This window comes from Acartia tonsa, chromosome 2, assembly GCF_053477335.1.
Source record: "Acartia tonsa isolate MP-2025a chromosome 2, ASM5347733v1, whole genome shotgun sequence".
Taxonomy (NCBI): domain Eukaryota; kingdom Metazoa; phylum Arthropoda; class Copepoda; order Calanoida; family Acartiidae; genus Acartia; species Acartia tonsa.
The window spans coordinates 13,073,122-13,092,490 of record NC_137261.1 but is presented as its reverse complement, the minus strand read 5'-3'; the positions used below and the strand labels follow the sequence as shown (position 1 = coordinate 13,092,490).

At 29.8% G+C, this 19,369-nt stretch overlaps 1 protein-coding gene across 1 annotated transcript in view; it reads right to left on the bottom strand.

Moving 5' to 3' along the window:
- LOC145312712 (zwei Ig domain protein zig-8-like) overlaps window positions 1-19,369 on the bottom strand; it is a 70,212-nt gene that overhangs the window by 38,540 nt on the left and 12,303 nt on the right. Inside the window, exons 2-3 of the mRNA XM_080151969.1 lie at window positions 4,753-4,861; window positions 4,261-4,371 (exon numbers count right to left, since the gene is read on the bottom strand). Of these exons, the coding sequence (XP_080008095.1) occupies window positions 4,261-4,371; window positions 4,753-4,861 (220 nt within the window). The remainder of the gene's footprint in view (window positions 1-4,260; window positions 4,372-4,752; window positions 4,862-19,369) is intronic.

Sequence of the window (19,369 nt, the reverse complement as noted above, 5' to 3'; positions counted from 1 at the left end):
CATTTATAACCAATAAATAACGGGGATATTTTACTCAAAATAGGGGGAAATATGTAAGGAAAATTTAAAATTAAATTAAGTTAAACAGATTTAATTTTGATAAAAGTACTCTAAAAGTATTTGACTTGAATATACAATAGCCAGGGGGAAGGCATAATTTTAATAGAAATAAATGATACAGTATTTAAAAGTAACTGCTTTTTCGGTATGTTGTTATAGTTAAAGTTAAATATGTATGTTTCATATTCCTTAAACCATGCCATTGCTATTCTGTAACTAATATTTATAAAACTTTGGGTACCAATATCAATGTAATTTACGGTTCAATGTTCCTCGGTTTCTTAATACATGCGCGAAAGTAATAAATAAAGATTAAAATTTGTGCATATGTTCAATTTAAAAGTCGGATAAGTGGATTTAAAAGTTTTTGGGTTATGTTAGGTTTTTGACATGAACTAATGTCCTGGGATCTAAAGGGATAAGACAATGGCTGACAAATTTATGTACATAGTCACTTATGATACACAAAATTACCACTTCTGTAGATTACAATAAGTTGTTGAAATGTTTAGACACTCAACCTAATCAACCAACAAATCAAAATTCAATAAAAGTTGTTAATCTTACGAATAAGAAAACATTATTCAAAACTATGTAGACTAGAGTATTAATCATCCCAATGTCCCCTCCCTCCCTGACTAATGTTTCTGTTAACTTGATACGTCTGTCAGAAGTCTCATTTAAAATTATATCAAATTTAGTCTAATTTTAACATTATTATTTAACATTAAAGGAGTAAGGTATGCAAGTCAAATAGAAATAGAAGAATAGAAGCATATTCTGAACCCCTTTTTCGTCAAATCTAAGAAGGAACATTTCTAGCAGACCAAAGTATTGTTTACTTTCGACTCAAGCTAATGTGGATTCTTAAAAAATTATAGACTCGCTACTCGATAGTGAGGCAAAATTATTGTTGTGAAAAATCATCCAAAAGCACATTAAAAATCTATAAAAATTAAACAAAATCATATGTTAATAACCCTTTAATATTTTATTTAATTTTTGTAAATTTTTTTATACGATTTTGGAGGATTTTTCACAAAAATAATTTTGCCTCACCAGCGAGTAGCCAGCCTAACTTGTTTTTTAAGAATCCACCTCGTTTCGAAGCTTTCAAATTTAAACGAAATTTTTGGGCAATTAATTCTGATTCCGCAAAGCTTTCTACTAAGAAAATATACTGTTTTCAGCTGACTTTTAACTATGTATGAAATGAAAAAAAACATGCATTCGTGACAAGATGTGTACAAAATTTCAACCAATGAAATTAAATTTATGTACCGATGCGATTCTCCTATTGGCTCAATCAGACATTCCCTCTCTTTCTTAGTACCTTTATTGCAAGTCACTATGTATTTGAAAGAACAGATAAAGTCACTCAGAAAAGAATTATATAACAGTACTGACAAAGGGTTAAAAAAACAACTCATCAGTCAACAATGAATGTAGAATATAGGTAGATATTATGACAGAGAATAATAGTCGTCAATTTAGGTCGCTAACATCGACATCATGAGGAGGGGATAGGGGGTATTGTTATTTTAGCCAACTGCGGTTTTAACTTATCAGAGTACATGAAAATCTGGTGCAACATCCAAGTAATATTGATTATTAAAAAAACAACTAATATATCAACTCAGAGTAAGATTTACTATCAAGATACTTTAAAAAATCAAGCTTACCAAAAAAAATATTTATATTTTTGTTTTATTTATTTACTCGCTATTGACCTATCACAAATACATTGAATTTGTATGTGTTTGTATTTGAAAGTTAATTTTGATTGGGTGGTTGAAACAAACTAATTGAATTATGAATGATTGTGCCAATGATCAGGAAGTTCGGGATATGTTAGTTATGTTTAAATTGGTTTGAAAATATGTTAAGCAGGGGCGTCCAAGCTTTTTTATTTGGGGGGGGGGGGAAATTTTGAAAATAAGAATTTTGAGGGGGTAATATTTATTTCATAGAGGCATTTTTTTTATTTGGGGGGGGGGGTAAACACCCCTTTACCCCCCCCCCCTATGATGTTATGTATCCATAAAATGAACTTACTGTCTAAAATAATTTGCTGAACCAAGGCCCATGACTGTCTTAGATTAATTTAACTAGAAAATTATACAAACATTTAAATAAATACAGCTTTTGATTTGATAGGGATCGTAATTCTTTATATTTGTATCTATAAATGCTTGCCTTTAAAATTTAAACTATTGAAAAAAGTTGTACTTCGTTTGGTGTGGGGGGACATAAGATTTTATTACAGTATGTTCTTTTATTTCAAATCAAAAATACCAATTTGCATATTTTTCCCCCTTAAAGTGTTTGCTAATATATGCATGCAGTGCAACTGTACAATGTATCAATGGATATAAAATACGTAGATATATTGACAGGGGAAATTTGACATCAATATAGTTGCTAATATAGACCATATATATTGGTCAATTGGTTCATTCAGTAGGAGTGGAAGGGATGGTAGGTTTCATTATTTTAGCCAGCTGCAAAAATCACTTTGTCAGAGTACATTAAAAAGTGGTGCAACATCCAAATAATAATATATCGATTTATATAAATTTATATAATGTATCCATATAATAACACTGATGCAAGGTGACCCACATATGTAATATTTAATGCTCTATACCTAAAAACTTTTATGTGCCACTAAGGCTGTTTCTATAGCCAGTTACTATAAAAGCATTAATCACACTACATATAATAAAAGTACACATTGAAATTATGGTGTTATTATTTGGTGTTGTTGATGGGCAAAAGTTTTTCTATGACACTGAACATTCGAGGAAAGTGATATTAGATAAACTTTCATTTATATAACATATTCTGATTAATTCATAGTATATATACAAATAGGATGACATCGATCATAGTTAGATAAGTCATGCTTTCGTTCTACAACAATTTTGTACATACTCATAGTGTTTCAAATACCAGTTTCAATAAAACTTTGGACGGTTTTAATAAAAAAATTAAATTTTCAAAATGGCATTGAAACCGATCAATTCAGGGGCGTACAAGCTTTTTATTTGGGGGGGTAAAAATTTTGTAATGGGAGGGGTAATTCGTTTTTTTTTGGGGGGGGAAATTTTTTTTTACCCTCCCCAAAATTTTTACATCGGGGGTAAAATTTGCTTGAGGGGGGGGGGGTAATTACCCCCCCCCTGAAATCTGTTGGCAGGGGTAAATTTTGTTTATCCCCCACAAAATTTACCCCCGGGGTAAAATTTTTTTTTGGGGGGGGTAATTAAATTTTATTAAATATTTAGTATTAAAAAAAAAAAAATTTTGGGGGGGGGGGTAATCACCCCATTACACCCCCCCTTGGGCGTCTATGGACCAATTTTATTCATTTCTTACTACTTGAAAATCATGTATAGCATTGTATCAAAGATAATTTTCCACGAAATCTAATTGATATCTGCGGAAAGCTGTCTAGAATACCATGCAATATATATTATAAATCCTTCAATTTATAACTTTGTATAATTTAGAGAGCACATTTTAATATCTGACCTAATTAGGAAGTTAAAAAAACATAAAAGTTAAATGAAAGTCGTAGGTAAAATTCTTTCCATAAAAATGATTTATTACTTTAAACAGTAATATACTAATGTGTCTTAAATACTTTTTAAAAGCGAGGCTTATCTTTAATTAAGATCGGTCCGTCAGTACTTCCGCAAAGAAAAATACATTTTAGAATTGTCCTATAACTATAAAACTTTGAATCATTGAATGATAATTCCTAGAACACTTAGGTACAATTTAGAAAGCGTAGGTAATATATAATAGTTACCAGAAAGTCCGTACGTCTACTTAAAACGTGCTTTTCGTTTAAGGTCAACTCAGATAAACGAAGCATTTCTATAATAAATAATAAAAAATGTATGTCCGTATACAAATCCTGTATTTATGTTAAATTTTGTTTAGACTATCATATTAATGTTCTGCTTATAAAGTTCTGATTTTCTACAAGAGTTATAGTTCGTTTGACCTTTAGAGCTTCACCTTTATGGATGCTGTCATCCTTGATTAATTGGACATAACATAAATCATTAGAAGGTCATACTCTTTGGTTAAATATTTAAAATAACTAATTCTTGTAACTGATTAATATGCTGTAATCGAGTAAATATAAATAGTCCAATTGTAAATCCTACATTAAAAAAAAATCATTCTTACCTAAATATGGACATATTTTTATTTTCATCCTCTTTGGTTCTGACCCTATTATCCTCTAGCTGCTGTTTATGATGTCCCCCTCTGTCCTGTCGATGACCTCGGACAAGCTTCCTGTAAAAATAAAATGATAGTTGGATTATAACTGGTTATCAGCCATACGTACAGAAAAATCATGTATATCAATGTATTACAGAAATTTACACGAAAAATAAAATGAAAAATTATTGAATCAAAACCAGTTTGTTAGAGTCGAGGGGCCCAAGGCCTTGTTATATTTTAATGTCCGCGGAAACCTGTCTATAATACGATGCGATAAAAAACTATTCTCAATTCTAAGGCATAAAGACCACAAAGACTTTGTTCAGATTTGAGTTTTGATGTAAAAAAACAGGATGCTTATTAAACAAGTGGATCAAAAAACATTATCCACTAAAGTTACTGGTATTTGCAATGTTTTTATGGATATCACATTTTTTTAGCTACAACTGTTACCTGGTATCAGTTTGCGACCTGTGGCCGCCAGTTGCTTCACTCTCTTCGTCGTGGTAAAAGTCGTCGTTGATATGCTTGCGCTGGTGCCGCAACTTTGTCTCCCAACAATCTGAAATAAAATAATTTTCAAATCTATGAAATTGGTAATTGCAAGCTAAATAATGTCCAAAAGAAGCAAAGAAACATGTTAATTGCAGTAAGTTTGGCAGGTAATTCATTTACCATGAAACTTCATTTAAGTAGATCTAATTATATTTCAATAGTTATTTATTCCATCGTATTAATAAAAGCTTTCCGCGGATATTTAAAAAAAAATTCTGTAATATGATGCTATACATGATTTTTCAGTATGGCTGAGAATCGCTTCTAATCCTGTGGATATTATTCGGTTTCTAAGTCATACTGAAAATCCTTTAATAAACATTAATGATTTATAATACAATCATATTTGCTGACCTTTTATCTATAAAAAAGAAGTTATAATTTACTGAAAACTCTCATTATCGAGTAGCTGCGCTTATGAAAATGTAAAAGTTTGTTTCAACCCGAGAGAAAGTTAATAAAAAAAATATTAATACTTGTTTATTTTGTTTTATATCTAAAACAAAAAGTGGTAAAATGCACTTCTCTATCTTTTTTTTCTAGTGTGATATATTTTTGTTTATCTTATTTTCTTACATAACCTATTTATTTTGTAAATATGTTGTATCTCTATAAACTATAATTCTCTTGCTCACTTAAAGATTACAATTATATCTACAACTTTTTATCGCCCCCCCCCCTGGTACCACTCCGCTGCAAATGGCAAACAAAACTTAATAATCTTATGATTATACATTTTTATAACCGCGAAAAGCTGACCATAATACAATGCGTTTAATAACTATTTCAAGAATTGTATGTACCTAAATTGTACTTTATAGTGAAGAATTATGTAGAAAGAGTATCACTAGGGAAACTATTGACAATAACTGCGAAAAAGAACTTCAAGTCTTGCTTACTTGCTGTATTATACTTTGATGTGCAGTGTTTTATTCTAACTATTACAGCACTATTCATTTTTTAAAATTTTCCCTGTCACAGGTTTCTATTTATTTTTGAGATTTTTTTTCCCAAAATCAACCTTGGTAAAACTTTATCCTTGATTTTCAATAATTTTCACCAACGAAATCTCTAATATAAAAAGAAAAGAAAATTCGAGTTAGGCGAAACCCAGTGAACAGGGGAGGGGAGATAGATGAGAAAAAGTTTGAAATATTTCTATACCTATGATAAATATGAAAGTTTTGGCAATGTTTTGAAAGCATTATACTGATCAAACATACCATAAATCTATTTTAGCTCCTGGTGTGTCTTCAATGATACGAATTTTATAAAGGAAAGATTCAAATACAAAATACTAAGTATTTATTTTAGACACGATCATTAATGATTTGCCTCGCTATCATTTCTGTAAAATTAATTAGGAACAAATTCTAAAATGTTACATTTTTTTGCTTTATTTTTTAAATTTTAAAATTCCATGTTTTATATGTATTCCTTTTAGGGAAGTCCAATATTTACATTTTTTAATGTAGGAAATAGTTAAGTTATTCATGTATTCAAGCCTCTAGGGGCACTTAAGGTTTGATGGGTGGGTGGGGAGGGGGGAGCAAGAATGCCTCCTACATTTTCAATTTAAGTTTTACAAAGAATCTTTTTTTATATGAGGTGGGTTCTTATTGGGTGGATATATCCTCCCGAAAAATAGTTATAAAAACCTTTCCAGGACAAATGAAAGGCTTCTCTTTAAAGAAAAACCAAATGAGATCCTCCGCTATAGACAAAAAATTTTACCACTATATAATATGATGTTTGAGTTTTGAAATTATTTCTGTTTCAAAAATAAGAAAATTACAGCCATTTGAAATTTTTAAGTAAAAAAGGACCTAAAAACAAAGGTTGTTAAATAAAAGGGTGAAGGAAGCAAAAATTGATTTTGACTTATAAAAGGTCGGAAATTCATTATCAAACAGGGTACTTGCACAAAAAAAATTAGCCCTCTAGCTGTAATAGAAACTGAGATAATAAGGGGGGGGGGCGTTGAACGCCCCTCCCCCTCCCGACCGATTCAGGTGCGGCAAGGGGCCCGACTGTAAAGGGTTAATCTAAAACAGGGTTTACCACGGAGGGTTGTGATCCCCTGAGGGGATAAATAAGTAAGGGCATGACTGCTAAATGTAGATATTAAGGGGGCGAAGACACTCCCCTACCGCACGTATTTTCATTAATTTTCATTTAATAAAATTTGTGTTTTGAACCTTAGTATATTATTTCATACACAGTATACCTTTTGTTTAATTTTAATATCAAAATTTGTTTTCTATTCATATCAAACAAAATTTTATGAATAAATGAATGCAAGATGATTCCATGACAATTATTCGTTCAATTGAAACTTGACCAAAATGTATGCTATTGGTTAATTTTGATAATGTCATTACAAAAACGGCCAGGGGCGACCAAACTTTTTTGTTTGGGGGGGGGGGGTAAAAATTTTTTTAAGGAGGGGGTAATTTGCTTTTTTTGGGAGGGGTGTGAATGGCGCGCCACAAATTTTTTTACCCCCCAAAAAAATCTTTACCCTTAGGGTAAAATTTGCTTGGGGGGGGGGGGAATTTTCCCCCTTGGACGTCCTTGAAAACAACATATGGATATTTAATATCTATGACTAATTAAAGTTTTAATTATTTTTTCTCATTTAACCACTACTACATATTGTTACTATAAAACAGGGTTTGGCAGCCGCGTAGAAGACTCTATGAAATCGTCATATCATAACTTTAAAATTCAGCTGGATGTCTAAACCTGTTCCTATACAAAAAAAATCCATTTTTTTGAGAATTTTTAGTTTTTGCACACAAGCGGGTTTAAATTTGAGGCCGAGGCGATGCTGTCGCCGAGCCATGCTATAAAACGTGAAATGTATTAAGGAAGCCATACAATAATATTAAGCTTTTTAACAGCTAGATTTATAATTGTTATTATAAAGTTAACAAAAATCTAGGCTAATAGGATAAGGGTGCACAGACAAGTATAATGAAAACCAAGGGAGGTAGAAGCACTGGGCTGTTTATTGCATTAGTCCCCAAAGTTTAATATTAACATTTTTTTACCTTTGGTTAACACCTTTGGGGACTTTTTATTGAATTTGGATTGGTTGATTATCCAAACGTTTCAATCACTAATTTTAATTTACAGAAGGTTTTTTTGTGTATTATCATTGGGGATGTATACTAATTTATTGACCATTGTCTTAACCCTTTAGATCCCTTATGAAAACGGCAAAAAATTTATATTTAACCCAAAAGCATCGTGATATTTGGGGACTATATAGTGCTAAATTAACTTTATAATTTCAAAGTTTTCATAGTGACATTTTTAAGTTTAAAACATTGATTATTTAAATTCCAATATTACATATACCAAACTACTAGAGGCTTCGCCCCAAGAGGAGATTGAAGATAAACATAGTGTTTTTTTAATAACTGTTTACAGGGAAAAGAGTAGGGGCTATTGGCCCAACAATAATTGGCCGAAAACCTTGGACCGTTGTTAGACTTTCATAAAAATTTTGGAACCACCGTTTCCGAGATTGGAACATACATACAACTTACTACTTTATGTTAAAGGATTGTAAAATTTTTTATGAATTTTGATAATTTAAATTTTCTGTTATTTTATTCTAGTTGTTTGTTAGAAAAATTGTCCATCAAGTTTTTTTGCCAAACATAAACATCCGATTATAATTTGCAAAATGCTAATCTCTCATTAAGAGAAACTCTAAACATAGAATATGGTTAAATATTTCTTGTATTTTCTATCTTTATTTTAGTGGGCTACTACAAACACACAATAAAAACCGTAAATGAATTAAGCTATTGAATGTTTAATTAAATTTAATTGTTTGTGATAAATCAAATAAGAACAAAATATTATGGATAGTCATTTTAAATTAACATCAAATGACGGACGGACAAACAGACATAGTTTTAAAGTATCTGCACTATTAATATAATTTCTATAATTATACAGTGTCCTATTTATAAATTCCAAAGAACATATTTAGAAACTATAGTTTCATTAGAAAAAAATATGTAAGTAGGCAACATAATTTTTCCATACATATTTTTTTTGTTAGATCAAAATAGTTTAAGATTGTCCTTTTAATTAATTGTAAATATATGTAAGGAGAGCAAACTATATAGAAATTTGGCATAAGCTTGATTTTTTAAATTGATAATAAATAATTCAAACATACAAACCATGATTGTTGCAATAGATTAGAAAAAAATATTTTGCCATACATTTTACTATTTTTTAGGAAAGTGTAAACAGGTAAAACTCTATTCATACCCATATTATGGTTAAAACTTGAATATTGAATTTCATGAAACTAATCTTTTTAATAGATCTAAAATTAAATGTTTTTTTTTCATAATAATATTGTAATTAAATTTAGATTTAGAGAAACAGAATCATTAAATCCTTTTTAAGCATAGACTTTAATAAAATTGTAAAGTATTTTCATTAATAATATCTCCTATTTTTTCAGTATAACAGATCCTGTCTATAGTCTGAAACAAAATCAAAAAAAAAATTAATTTTTTCTTTGTATTGAAAACTTTTTTCAGTGCGACTCTATTTCAAAATGGATGAATTATTAATTTTCATTAAAAGACCGACCACAGAAAAACCATTCATACCGAGTTTTAGCATGTTTACTACAACTAAATTACAATAGAGTTTAAGCATTTAATAGATTGGGAATCAACTGTAACAGATGGAATATAGATATAAAATATTTTCAAATGCAAACTTTGGCTCAAAGAAATAGATAAATAAATGTTTAGAAAAAAAACTTGTTTTTGTAGATGCTAGTTTCATAAGAACACTTTGTTTCAGTCAAACTTACATTAATTGTACAAACTTCCTCAACATAAATGGTATTATGAATGAATTATTTTTATACAAATTAGTCCAACAGCGGAAAGAGAAGAGGTGTATCCACCCATGGCAAAACATTTTACAAGTTAAAACACCCCCTACAAACTTTATTGCAGTGTAAAAAAGCCCTGTACACGCCACTATACTTAAAAACTTTCCTTTTATTTATGAAAACCACACACACACACACACATTTTTTCTGGCTTTAAATTGATAAAACATATACATTATGTATGTATGTATACATACTTTACAAAGTCAAAATTAATAATTGAAATAAAAATTTTGTCTATTTGTGTATTTTATTGTAGTAAAATTGATATATTTATATTTAACAAAACAAGGATGACAACATCCATAAAAGCAAAGCTCTAAAATAAGATTGAAGGTCAAACGAAGAATAACACTTGTATAGTGTCCAAACTTGATACGCTTTCTAAATCGTAACTAACTGTTATATGAATCATAATGCAATGTATAAAAAACGAATAGAACTATACGTCACTGACGGAACAAATTTGTAGAAAAACTCCGCTTTTAAAAAATCATTAAGTACACAAAAAAAGGATACAGTTACTCATCTATTGACTCATATTGAGTTGGGCAGACATATTATAGATGGAGTTTTTTAAAGCTTTTTTGAACATTTTCTAAATGAAGAAACTAGAACATTACCTATATTACTTCTAAAGAAAAACTAAATGAAAAGAATATTTCTCTTTCATCGTAAAATGCAGTTACAAGAAAAGACAAGACTTTTTTTTCATATTTCTGGTGCAACAACAAGTTTAATAGAATTTAGATATTTGGGCTAAACCATTATTAGAGGAGGATTCTATAACAACATATCCTGTAAACGTGACTTCAGATTTTTAAGCTTTAATAGCTTACTAATTATCATGATAAAAGACAATTATGATCATTAATTACATACTCATTGATAATAAAAGAAAACAATACGATGACGGTGTTGCAAAAGTTTAAATTGTACTGTGACAATATGACATTTAGAGGTGATTAGCACCATGATTGTGGCATGATTAGTTTCATCAATATTGACATAATGAGAAATCATTTCCTTGCTTCTTCAAACAAAATCAGGGGTAAAGGATAAAAATAAATGCATTTGTGTTGCTAAATTTTTTTTTTGATTAATAGAGACTTTATTTAAGACTATATTTTCTTAATTGATTCCTCTTAATTTGTTTGCGCTATACATTTTAAACTTTGTATGATGATTTTTAGAACAATCACTTACAGTTTAGGAAGCATAACAACGCTAATACCGTTACAAGAAAGTCCATACATTCATTTAACTGACACTCTACAAGAATTATTATGAAATCAAAGAAAATCAAGTTTTATCTGTTGCAAATAATTTTGTCACTAATTCATATTTTCTACAAAACTTTTCACCCATTACCCATCCCTACATCCTTGTGATTGAACTCAACTGCAACCTCATTTTCCCTGCCCCGTGTTCAACTATCTATCTCTGCTACACCTCTTTTTTCCCCCAATTTTATGTGCGTATCTATCTATAACCCTGCTTCCATAACTCTTTATCAAGCTTTTTGGTGTGACAACAAAACACCTAAGAATAACTATATAAAAAAAATAAAATTTGTCCCCAAGTTAAATGTGAAGTAATACTTTTTATGAATATTCGAACAATTCACCAATGAAGACTATCATGAACTTATTTTTAAAAATTTATTAAAATTATGATATATTTAAGTGGTCGACCCTCCACTTAATTTTATTTTTTTTTGGGGAGGGGGAATAATTTTCATCAGCTAATAAGATTATAAGCTAAAGACAGACAAAACTCCTCTTTCTTTCATACAAGGATATGCGAAACGTGTTCTAAGCTATGTTTTGTCACCATGTTAATATAATAGTTAGATTTATTCCGTGAGTTTTAGTTAAATATTTCAAATGTGTTTATTTTGTCCTATTTTACACAACTATGAAAAGTATAAGTATTTGTAAATAGGTTTTTGTTATGCAAAATTAAGATTGTTTTGATATTGGTTTTAGATCACTAGTATTAAGCATATACTATCAATTCTTTCATTTTGCATGTACTGGCCATTTGTTGTTTTGTTCAATTGAAAATGTATTCCTAAAATTTACTGTTTTGTGGGCCCGTCGGTATTTGAAGCTTTCATTCTATGTGGCAGGAGTTGATCCCTGAAAGTGCATCAGAAAAACAATTCTGGACCCAAGGGCTCGGCAGCCGCGCATAAGCCTCAAGTTTAATCCAACTTGTGTGCAAAAAAATGTAATTCTGAAAAGATGGATTTTCTGTTTTGGAAAAGGTTTCGACATCCTGCTGAATTTTAAAGTATTAATATGATGATTTTCCTATGGCTTAAAAAAGGCTGAGGCGCGGTTGCCGAGCCATCATTCTGGACCAGTCGATGCACATTTTCATTATTTTACTATTTCTTTTTGGATAAGCGAGGCTGCTTTAAAATTTGCACTGTCCGTATGTCACGTTAAATGGAAATTAAAAGTACCTATACAAAAAAAAGTGTATTTAAGAAATGAATATATATAAAAAGAGGATTATTTTACCATCGGGCATTGTCTATGGTTTAATTAAGATCATAAAACAGCATAGTCATTTCTAGGGGAAGCTCTATATAGGTTAATTAACTAAAAAACTAAGAATATTATATTCAATATGAAGAATAAATTTGTGTAAAGTAGTAATTTTAAAGTAAGATTATCATTGTTTTGGATAGCGTCATTCTTGTTATTTTATATATTTTTTGGCACTAATACTAGAAAAAAATTGGTTTAAATGCAAGTTTAATATCCCTTTTTTAAATTCACAAATTCACCAGATAATAGAATAATAGATAATGGATTATGGAATTCAAATAGTTTTTTTTACCATTTTTAATTGTTTTAGTGTTTTCCCTATTAAACAAGAACAAAAATATAATTAATTAATTACAGTGTATGATAACTTATGTCTGCGTAAAACCACTAACAACTAACGGGAACTATGCTTTGCTCGGCACAAGACATAAAAAAGTGTGAGCATGGGGAATGCATAAGCCCAAAAAAAACATTACTATGCACATCGAAGATCCTTAGACAAAGATCGTGTAATCAAAGGGTTAGTTGTCTGATATGTTCTGTACCACGGGTATGAGGTGAAAGACCAAGAGTCTAGCCTCTGAGTTGACAACTTCACAGACAAACATACAAATTCAATCAACCAGTAAAAACACCGTTTTTTTTAACAAAAATTGCGTCAATTTAGACATCAAGTGTTGTTTATGTAAACTTGACATTCAATTAAGTCAAACATAATTTAATAATTTCCGATAGTATTGGCTTTTCATACACAAGCAACCTGTAGGTATGTGTGTGTGTGTGTGTGTGTGTGTGTGTGTGTGTGTGTGTGTGTGTGTGTGTGTGTGTATGTATGTGTGTGTGTGGTAGTGTGCATGTAATTTTTTTTCATTATTGTGCTATGTTTTGAAGAAATAAACCGTAAAATACAAGCTAAACAAAAATATTTTTTAAATTCATGAAAGTAAAATAATTGAGGGAGCACAAGATATAGGCAACCCTATCCGAGGGGTTACCGACTTTCAATTGGGTCTTTGTATAATAGCAAAAAGCGTTGGAAATATAAACACAATCGAGTCGCTTCAAAAGAACAGAGAGCAATTTGCTAGCAGACGAAAAAGGTCCCCAACACTTGGGTCAGGTAGTTGTCAAGGTCATACATCTATACTTATAGATTTATTTTTACACGACTAATTTATCGGGAACCATAAATTTTGGTCTGTAGTAAAAAAAATGAAAAGTTCAAATAACGTAAAACGTAAGGAACTCGAATTAACTTTTTCTCTTTCATTTTAAACTAAATAGCCGTTGATTAAACAATTTACCAATAAAAATGCTCGAAACACTTTTCTTAATATATATTAAAGTTTATTACTATGGGCTTTGTCAGTTTGCGCTAGGACGCGGGGCGGGTAACACGCATCATGTGTGCTACTCTAACCGCTGCACACATTATTTGTGTCAACATTCTTTGTTATTTGTTCTATAACAAAATCTTCGTTGTTTTCCGCTAGGTGCTTTGAAGATAATGTTGGTAATCGGTCACAGACGATTTCTACCATCACTGGAGAAGAATCAGTTTTCTGTCTGCCTTTATTTTTTTCCTGCTTCAAGTTTTTTTCGGTTATTATATATCCAGTTTTTGTGCTGCAAATATTGTTTTGAAATCTGAAACCAAGCTGAGTCGAGATGACGCTAAGAAACCCGCCTTATCAACAACAGTCTGACCTACCTCCCTCCCCTCCAACTTCTGCCACCATCCCTTCCTCCACCCCTTTCTGCTGCACCTGTTCTACCCCTTTTGGATTGAATGTCTTCCCGCCTGATTTCTGTGTTCTATTCATTACTATTCTATTTAATGTGTGAAAAAGGGAAATATATTTCCCTTTTATTCTGGTGCCTTCTCCCCCATATCATGGGGTTATCTTTATCCGCATATGTCAAGGAGCGGATCACTTATTGTGAATTTTAAGAAATCTTTGACAAGAACCTTTGTAGTCTTTTTTACTATAAGACTACCTTACAATTTTGACTTTTCATCAATTTTGTAAGACCCCAAAAGAGCCCAGTAAGCTGAAACTGGGAAACCTCCAACTCCATAATCTACTCCTGCCCAAAATGCTTGCTATCAAACAAACAAACCAACCAACAAACTGAAACTCAAACACCAAACCAATTGAAACATTATTATTTTAATTGTGTATTTAGTTTATTATGTTAGTTATTTATATTTTATATGTATAACAGCTAACCCTTAACCTACTAACACATATCTATTTATCGTAATTTACTTATTTCATTTTGTATGATTTTTTTTCTTAAAGAATAAATCATTTTAACAACAATTACTATGGGCTTTGTGTGTATGTTTGTTTTTACCAATGTGTGTGTGTGTGTGTGTGTGTGTGTGTAGGTATTTGTTATGTACATATACTTAGTGTTAGTTTGGGTTATATAAAATAAATACATCCAAGGATGTTAAGGATTAAAAATATCAACTTTTGTTAATTCATTATTTTTTTCTATATTCTTTCTGGCGTCCAGTTAAATCCAGGTATGGTTTAAGGTTATCCTTACAATATTGTAACAGGTTCTGTGTGTGTCTGTCTGTGACAAAGGATCTCGCTAACTGATGAACCGATATGGTTCTTTTGGTTTCATAGGTCCTGGGAAGTTTTATATAAATTTTGGAGAGGGCACTGCCACCCTCCGAAAAGAGGAAAAAAATTACGAAAATAATAAAAATTGAAAGGGACGCAATAAAAACAGCTGATCTTAACATAGAAAATATTTTCTCAACTTAGATATTTTCTAAGAACACATTTTAAGTGCCGCTAGTTAAGTACATATATCATTACAAATCTTGAACAATTGTCTGTGTTAAACTAGTTAACATTTTCTACTGTAGTTGTCTCTGTGTATCCCTGAGGTAACGTGGCCAAGTGCAGTGAAACTGTATTTCAATATTTGCGCACTTTACCAAAGTTTTCAAGCAACTCTAATGCAGGGATAGTGATACGTTGTCTGGAGTACAAGTAGTAGAATAGGACTGACAGAAAAACAAGTAATCTCTAAAATACGTGCGCAACAAGAACTATTTATATAAGATTAAATAAGAGAGTTTTATTTTATTAGAAAATCATAGATCAATGTATATGATTTTTAAAAATTGTTTAATTAATCAAAAAATGTAAATGCGATAGACATTTAACCGAAGATTTTATTGGATATGTGTAGTCGGACATTTACGTAAAAGCCTTAATTGTATAGTAACTTTACTGCAAATTATTAATTTTGAAGAATATATGAAGTCTTAAATAGAAAAAAAACATTTATATTTTCTGTAAATTTGTCTCTCTCCTTGCACAGACCCAACTTTGTGAGTCCAAGGTCAAGTAGATTAGTTTGGGGTTTGACCCTCAGACAGACAATTTTAGAGAAGCAACGCAACTAAAAAACTTGTTCAAGTTTAGGTTGTAATTGCAAACACAAATTTAAGACATATAAGGGGTAACTTGAAAATGTTCTAAAGCTGTTAAAAAAAACTTTTAAAATATATGTTCATATTTTCTATAAATACAACAGTCTTTTAATCAAGATTTTGATTCATATATTTGCTTGCACTTTCTAACTTTCCTTTTAAAGGAAATAAGATTGACTAAGCTGCCAATTGTATCCCAGAAACAATGATTATCTAATAAATGTATTGTCCGTCTATTCATAGTAAAATTATAAACTCACCCGGATACTGTAAGAAAAAGTTAATAATTGCTCTATAAATAACTTTTGCAACATATAAGAAAAAGAATTTGTACCTAAAGAAAACAAATTAGAAAAAATAGTTTAATTCACATGAGAAAAATATACTAAAATAAGTTGGCCAGATAATAACAATTTCTCATTTAAAAAAAAAATATAGCTTCATCTAAGCTTCATTAACCCTTTTTAAACTTACCTATAATAAAATAATAATCAATTAAAAAAACTTAAATTATATTGGATTGTAATCAGATGGAGATCAAAATATTTAATCTAACTGTTTCTAAGAGTTTATATTCATTCCTCAAACTTATGAGGAAAACTTATTATTTCCATTAAATTATTATTATCTTCTTTGATACATCTCACAACTTTTATAACTAGTTTTTTTATTATATCTGATACAGAAAAGTTATTCTTTATATTTATACTTATGACTGTACAGAATACTAATAGTTTCACCTTCATCATTTAGTTGCTATATATTTGACGGGGTAGAGAAAGCAAAAAAATAGCCTAAAACCATCCTAAGACTTATGTCTAAAACTTGAGGAGACTAAACCCATTTGAAGTATTCATAGATTGGAGAACTAGATCGTTTCATTAGTTATCAAAATCGTTAGATAAAGACAAGGAAAGCTTACTACTTTATATAAAAAAAAAGCATTCTATTAAATAGTCATATCATGTTTGTTTTTTATATTTTGTTGTTGTCATTTCAAGTCGATTTATGAATAATTTTTGGTTTTAGTCCCTTTCGTGGCAACGCCCCTTAAAGGGCGATTTGTCGTATTTTCAAAATGGCTTTTGATAGGTTATTTTAGGTTAGGTTAGGATATGTTGGGTTAGGTGATTGTCCCGCAGGGGCTAGAAATAGGAGAAAAGCTACTGTGAAAATACGAAGAAACGCCTCTTAAGGGGCGTTCCCACGAAAGGGACTATACCCTAACTTTCTTATTAAACTTATTCCTTTTTCAAAACCAATCATTAATATACTTTGTTTTGTTACTATGTTATCTATAATGGTAATTTTTTAAAAACTGAATGGTTATTTAAAAGTTTAAAAAAGTTTCTTCACAAAAAAAATAATCTAAAATAAAATAGGCTTAATGTGTTTTCATTAAGTTTGCATTTTTAGATATTTTCTTAGAAGTTATTTTTTTCATAGGGAGGAATTATTATTAGCTCCTAATTGTCTTTTTAAAATTTGACATCCTATTTTTGTTAATAAAAATAAGTTTAAAAGTAGATAATTTCAAAACTTATGTAACACAAAAAAAATATGAATATTTAATTTTATCTCATTAAAATTATGAGTTTAATGTTGCTTTATTTATGAAATATTTAGAACATCTTAGTACCACAGAAACTTTATATCAGGAGAATATAAATTTAATAATCATACCCGTCATTATGATAAACACCCTCCGCTTACGATTAATAGAGAGTGATCGATGGCTTAATAGTTATTTATTGTTTCGTATTATAGACAGCTTTCCGCGGATATTAAAATTGAAAATTAAAAAAGTAAAACCAGTTTTGTTAGTCTGGGCCTTAATTTTATTATTTTTATTTTAATTATCGAGAAAATTGTCTATAATACGATGCTTTTCATGATTCTTAAAATAAAAAGATGTTGAATTTTTTGTATTTTTTTATATATAAAATTATCATACATATGTTAAAATGATTCAGTTTCTGGTTTATTTTTTAGTGTAAAGGTTGGACAAATTTGCAATTTGTTAGAAAAATAAAACTGTCAGATTTTAAAGGGATTAGTAGGAATTTAGGAATATGTAAATCATTTGGTTAATTTGAAATAATAATGATTACTGTGCTCTACATCTGTCTCTCTCTCTGTATGTCTCTCATTCTTTCTCTCTCTCTCTCTTTTCTTTCTCTCTCTTCCGCTTTCTTTGAATTTAAAATGTATTATCATATTTACTCATCTTTTCATCCCTGAGTATTATAAAATTGGACCCAACCATTGAGCTAACTAATCTATATATTACTATTCTATTTATCTATCTCTGAACCCCTGAATATTATAAAATTGTACACAACTATTAAGCTAACTAATCTATATATTACTATTCTATTTATCTATCTCTGTACCCCTGAATATTATAAAATTGTACACAACTATTAAGCTAACTAATCTATATATTACTATTCTATTTATCTATCTCTGCACCCCTGAATATTATAAAATTGTACACAACTATTAAGCTAACTAATCTATGTATTACTGTTCTGTTTATCTATCTCTGCACCCCTGAATATTATAAAATTGTACACAACTATTAAGCTAACTAATCTATATATTACTGTTCTGTTTATCTATCTCTGCACCCCTGAATATTATAAAATTGTATACAACCATTAAGCTAACTAATCTATGTATTACTGTTCTGTTTATCTATCTCTACACCCCTGAATATTATAAAATTGTACATAACTATTAAGCTTACTAATCCATGTATTGCTGTTCTGTTTATCTATCTCTGCAAACCTGAATATTATAAAATTGTACACAACTATTAAGCTAACTAATCTATGTATTACTGTTCTGTTTATCTATCTCTGTACCCCTGAATATTATAAAATTGTACACAACTATTAAGCTAACTAATCTATGTATTACTGTTCTGTTTATCTATCTCTGCACCCCTGAATTGGACCCAACCATTAAGCTAATGGAGGCATTATTATTCAAATTTTAATTTTTCATCTCTGGTTCTCCGAGACAAGAACACGTATTCTTTAAACAAAACAAACCACTTTAGTTTATATGATATGAAAATAAGGAATAAGAATGGGGTATAAAATAGCCTTAAACTATTCCTAGACCTCTTTGAAGCTTCCCTAAAAAGTATAAACCAATCGAAATCTTATGCTTCAGACAAAAAAAAACTTTACTTTTTGTATAATAGGATAAATAACGTAGACTTTGATTAATATCCTATATTTTTTTATTTGTGTAGCTTTTTCTAATACAGGATACTATTCTGCAAAAAATACGACGGTTAACACCATATTTGCAAAAGTTAAACCAGACAACCAAATCTTTTTTTTGTTGAATTTCAATTAAGAATTAAGAAATAAACAGATTAGTTATATATCTTTATGAAATCTTATTATTTATTTTTACGAAGAATAGGTTATTGCGTAGATAAATTTTCATTAAGCAAGGATGACAACATTCATTTTAACGACTTAAAAAATAAGTCGGTAGGACAAACGAACATTAACACTTAAGAAATAGTCAAGATTAAATATAGAT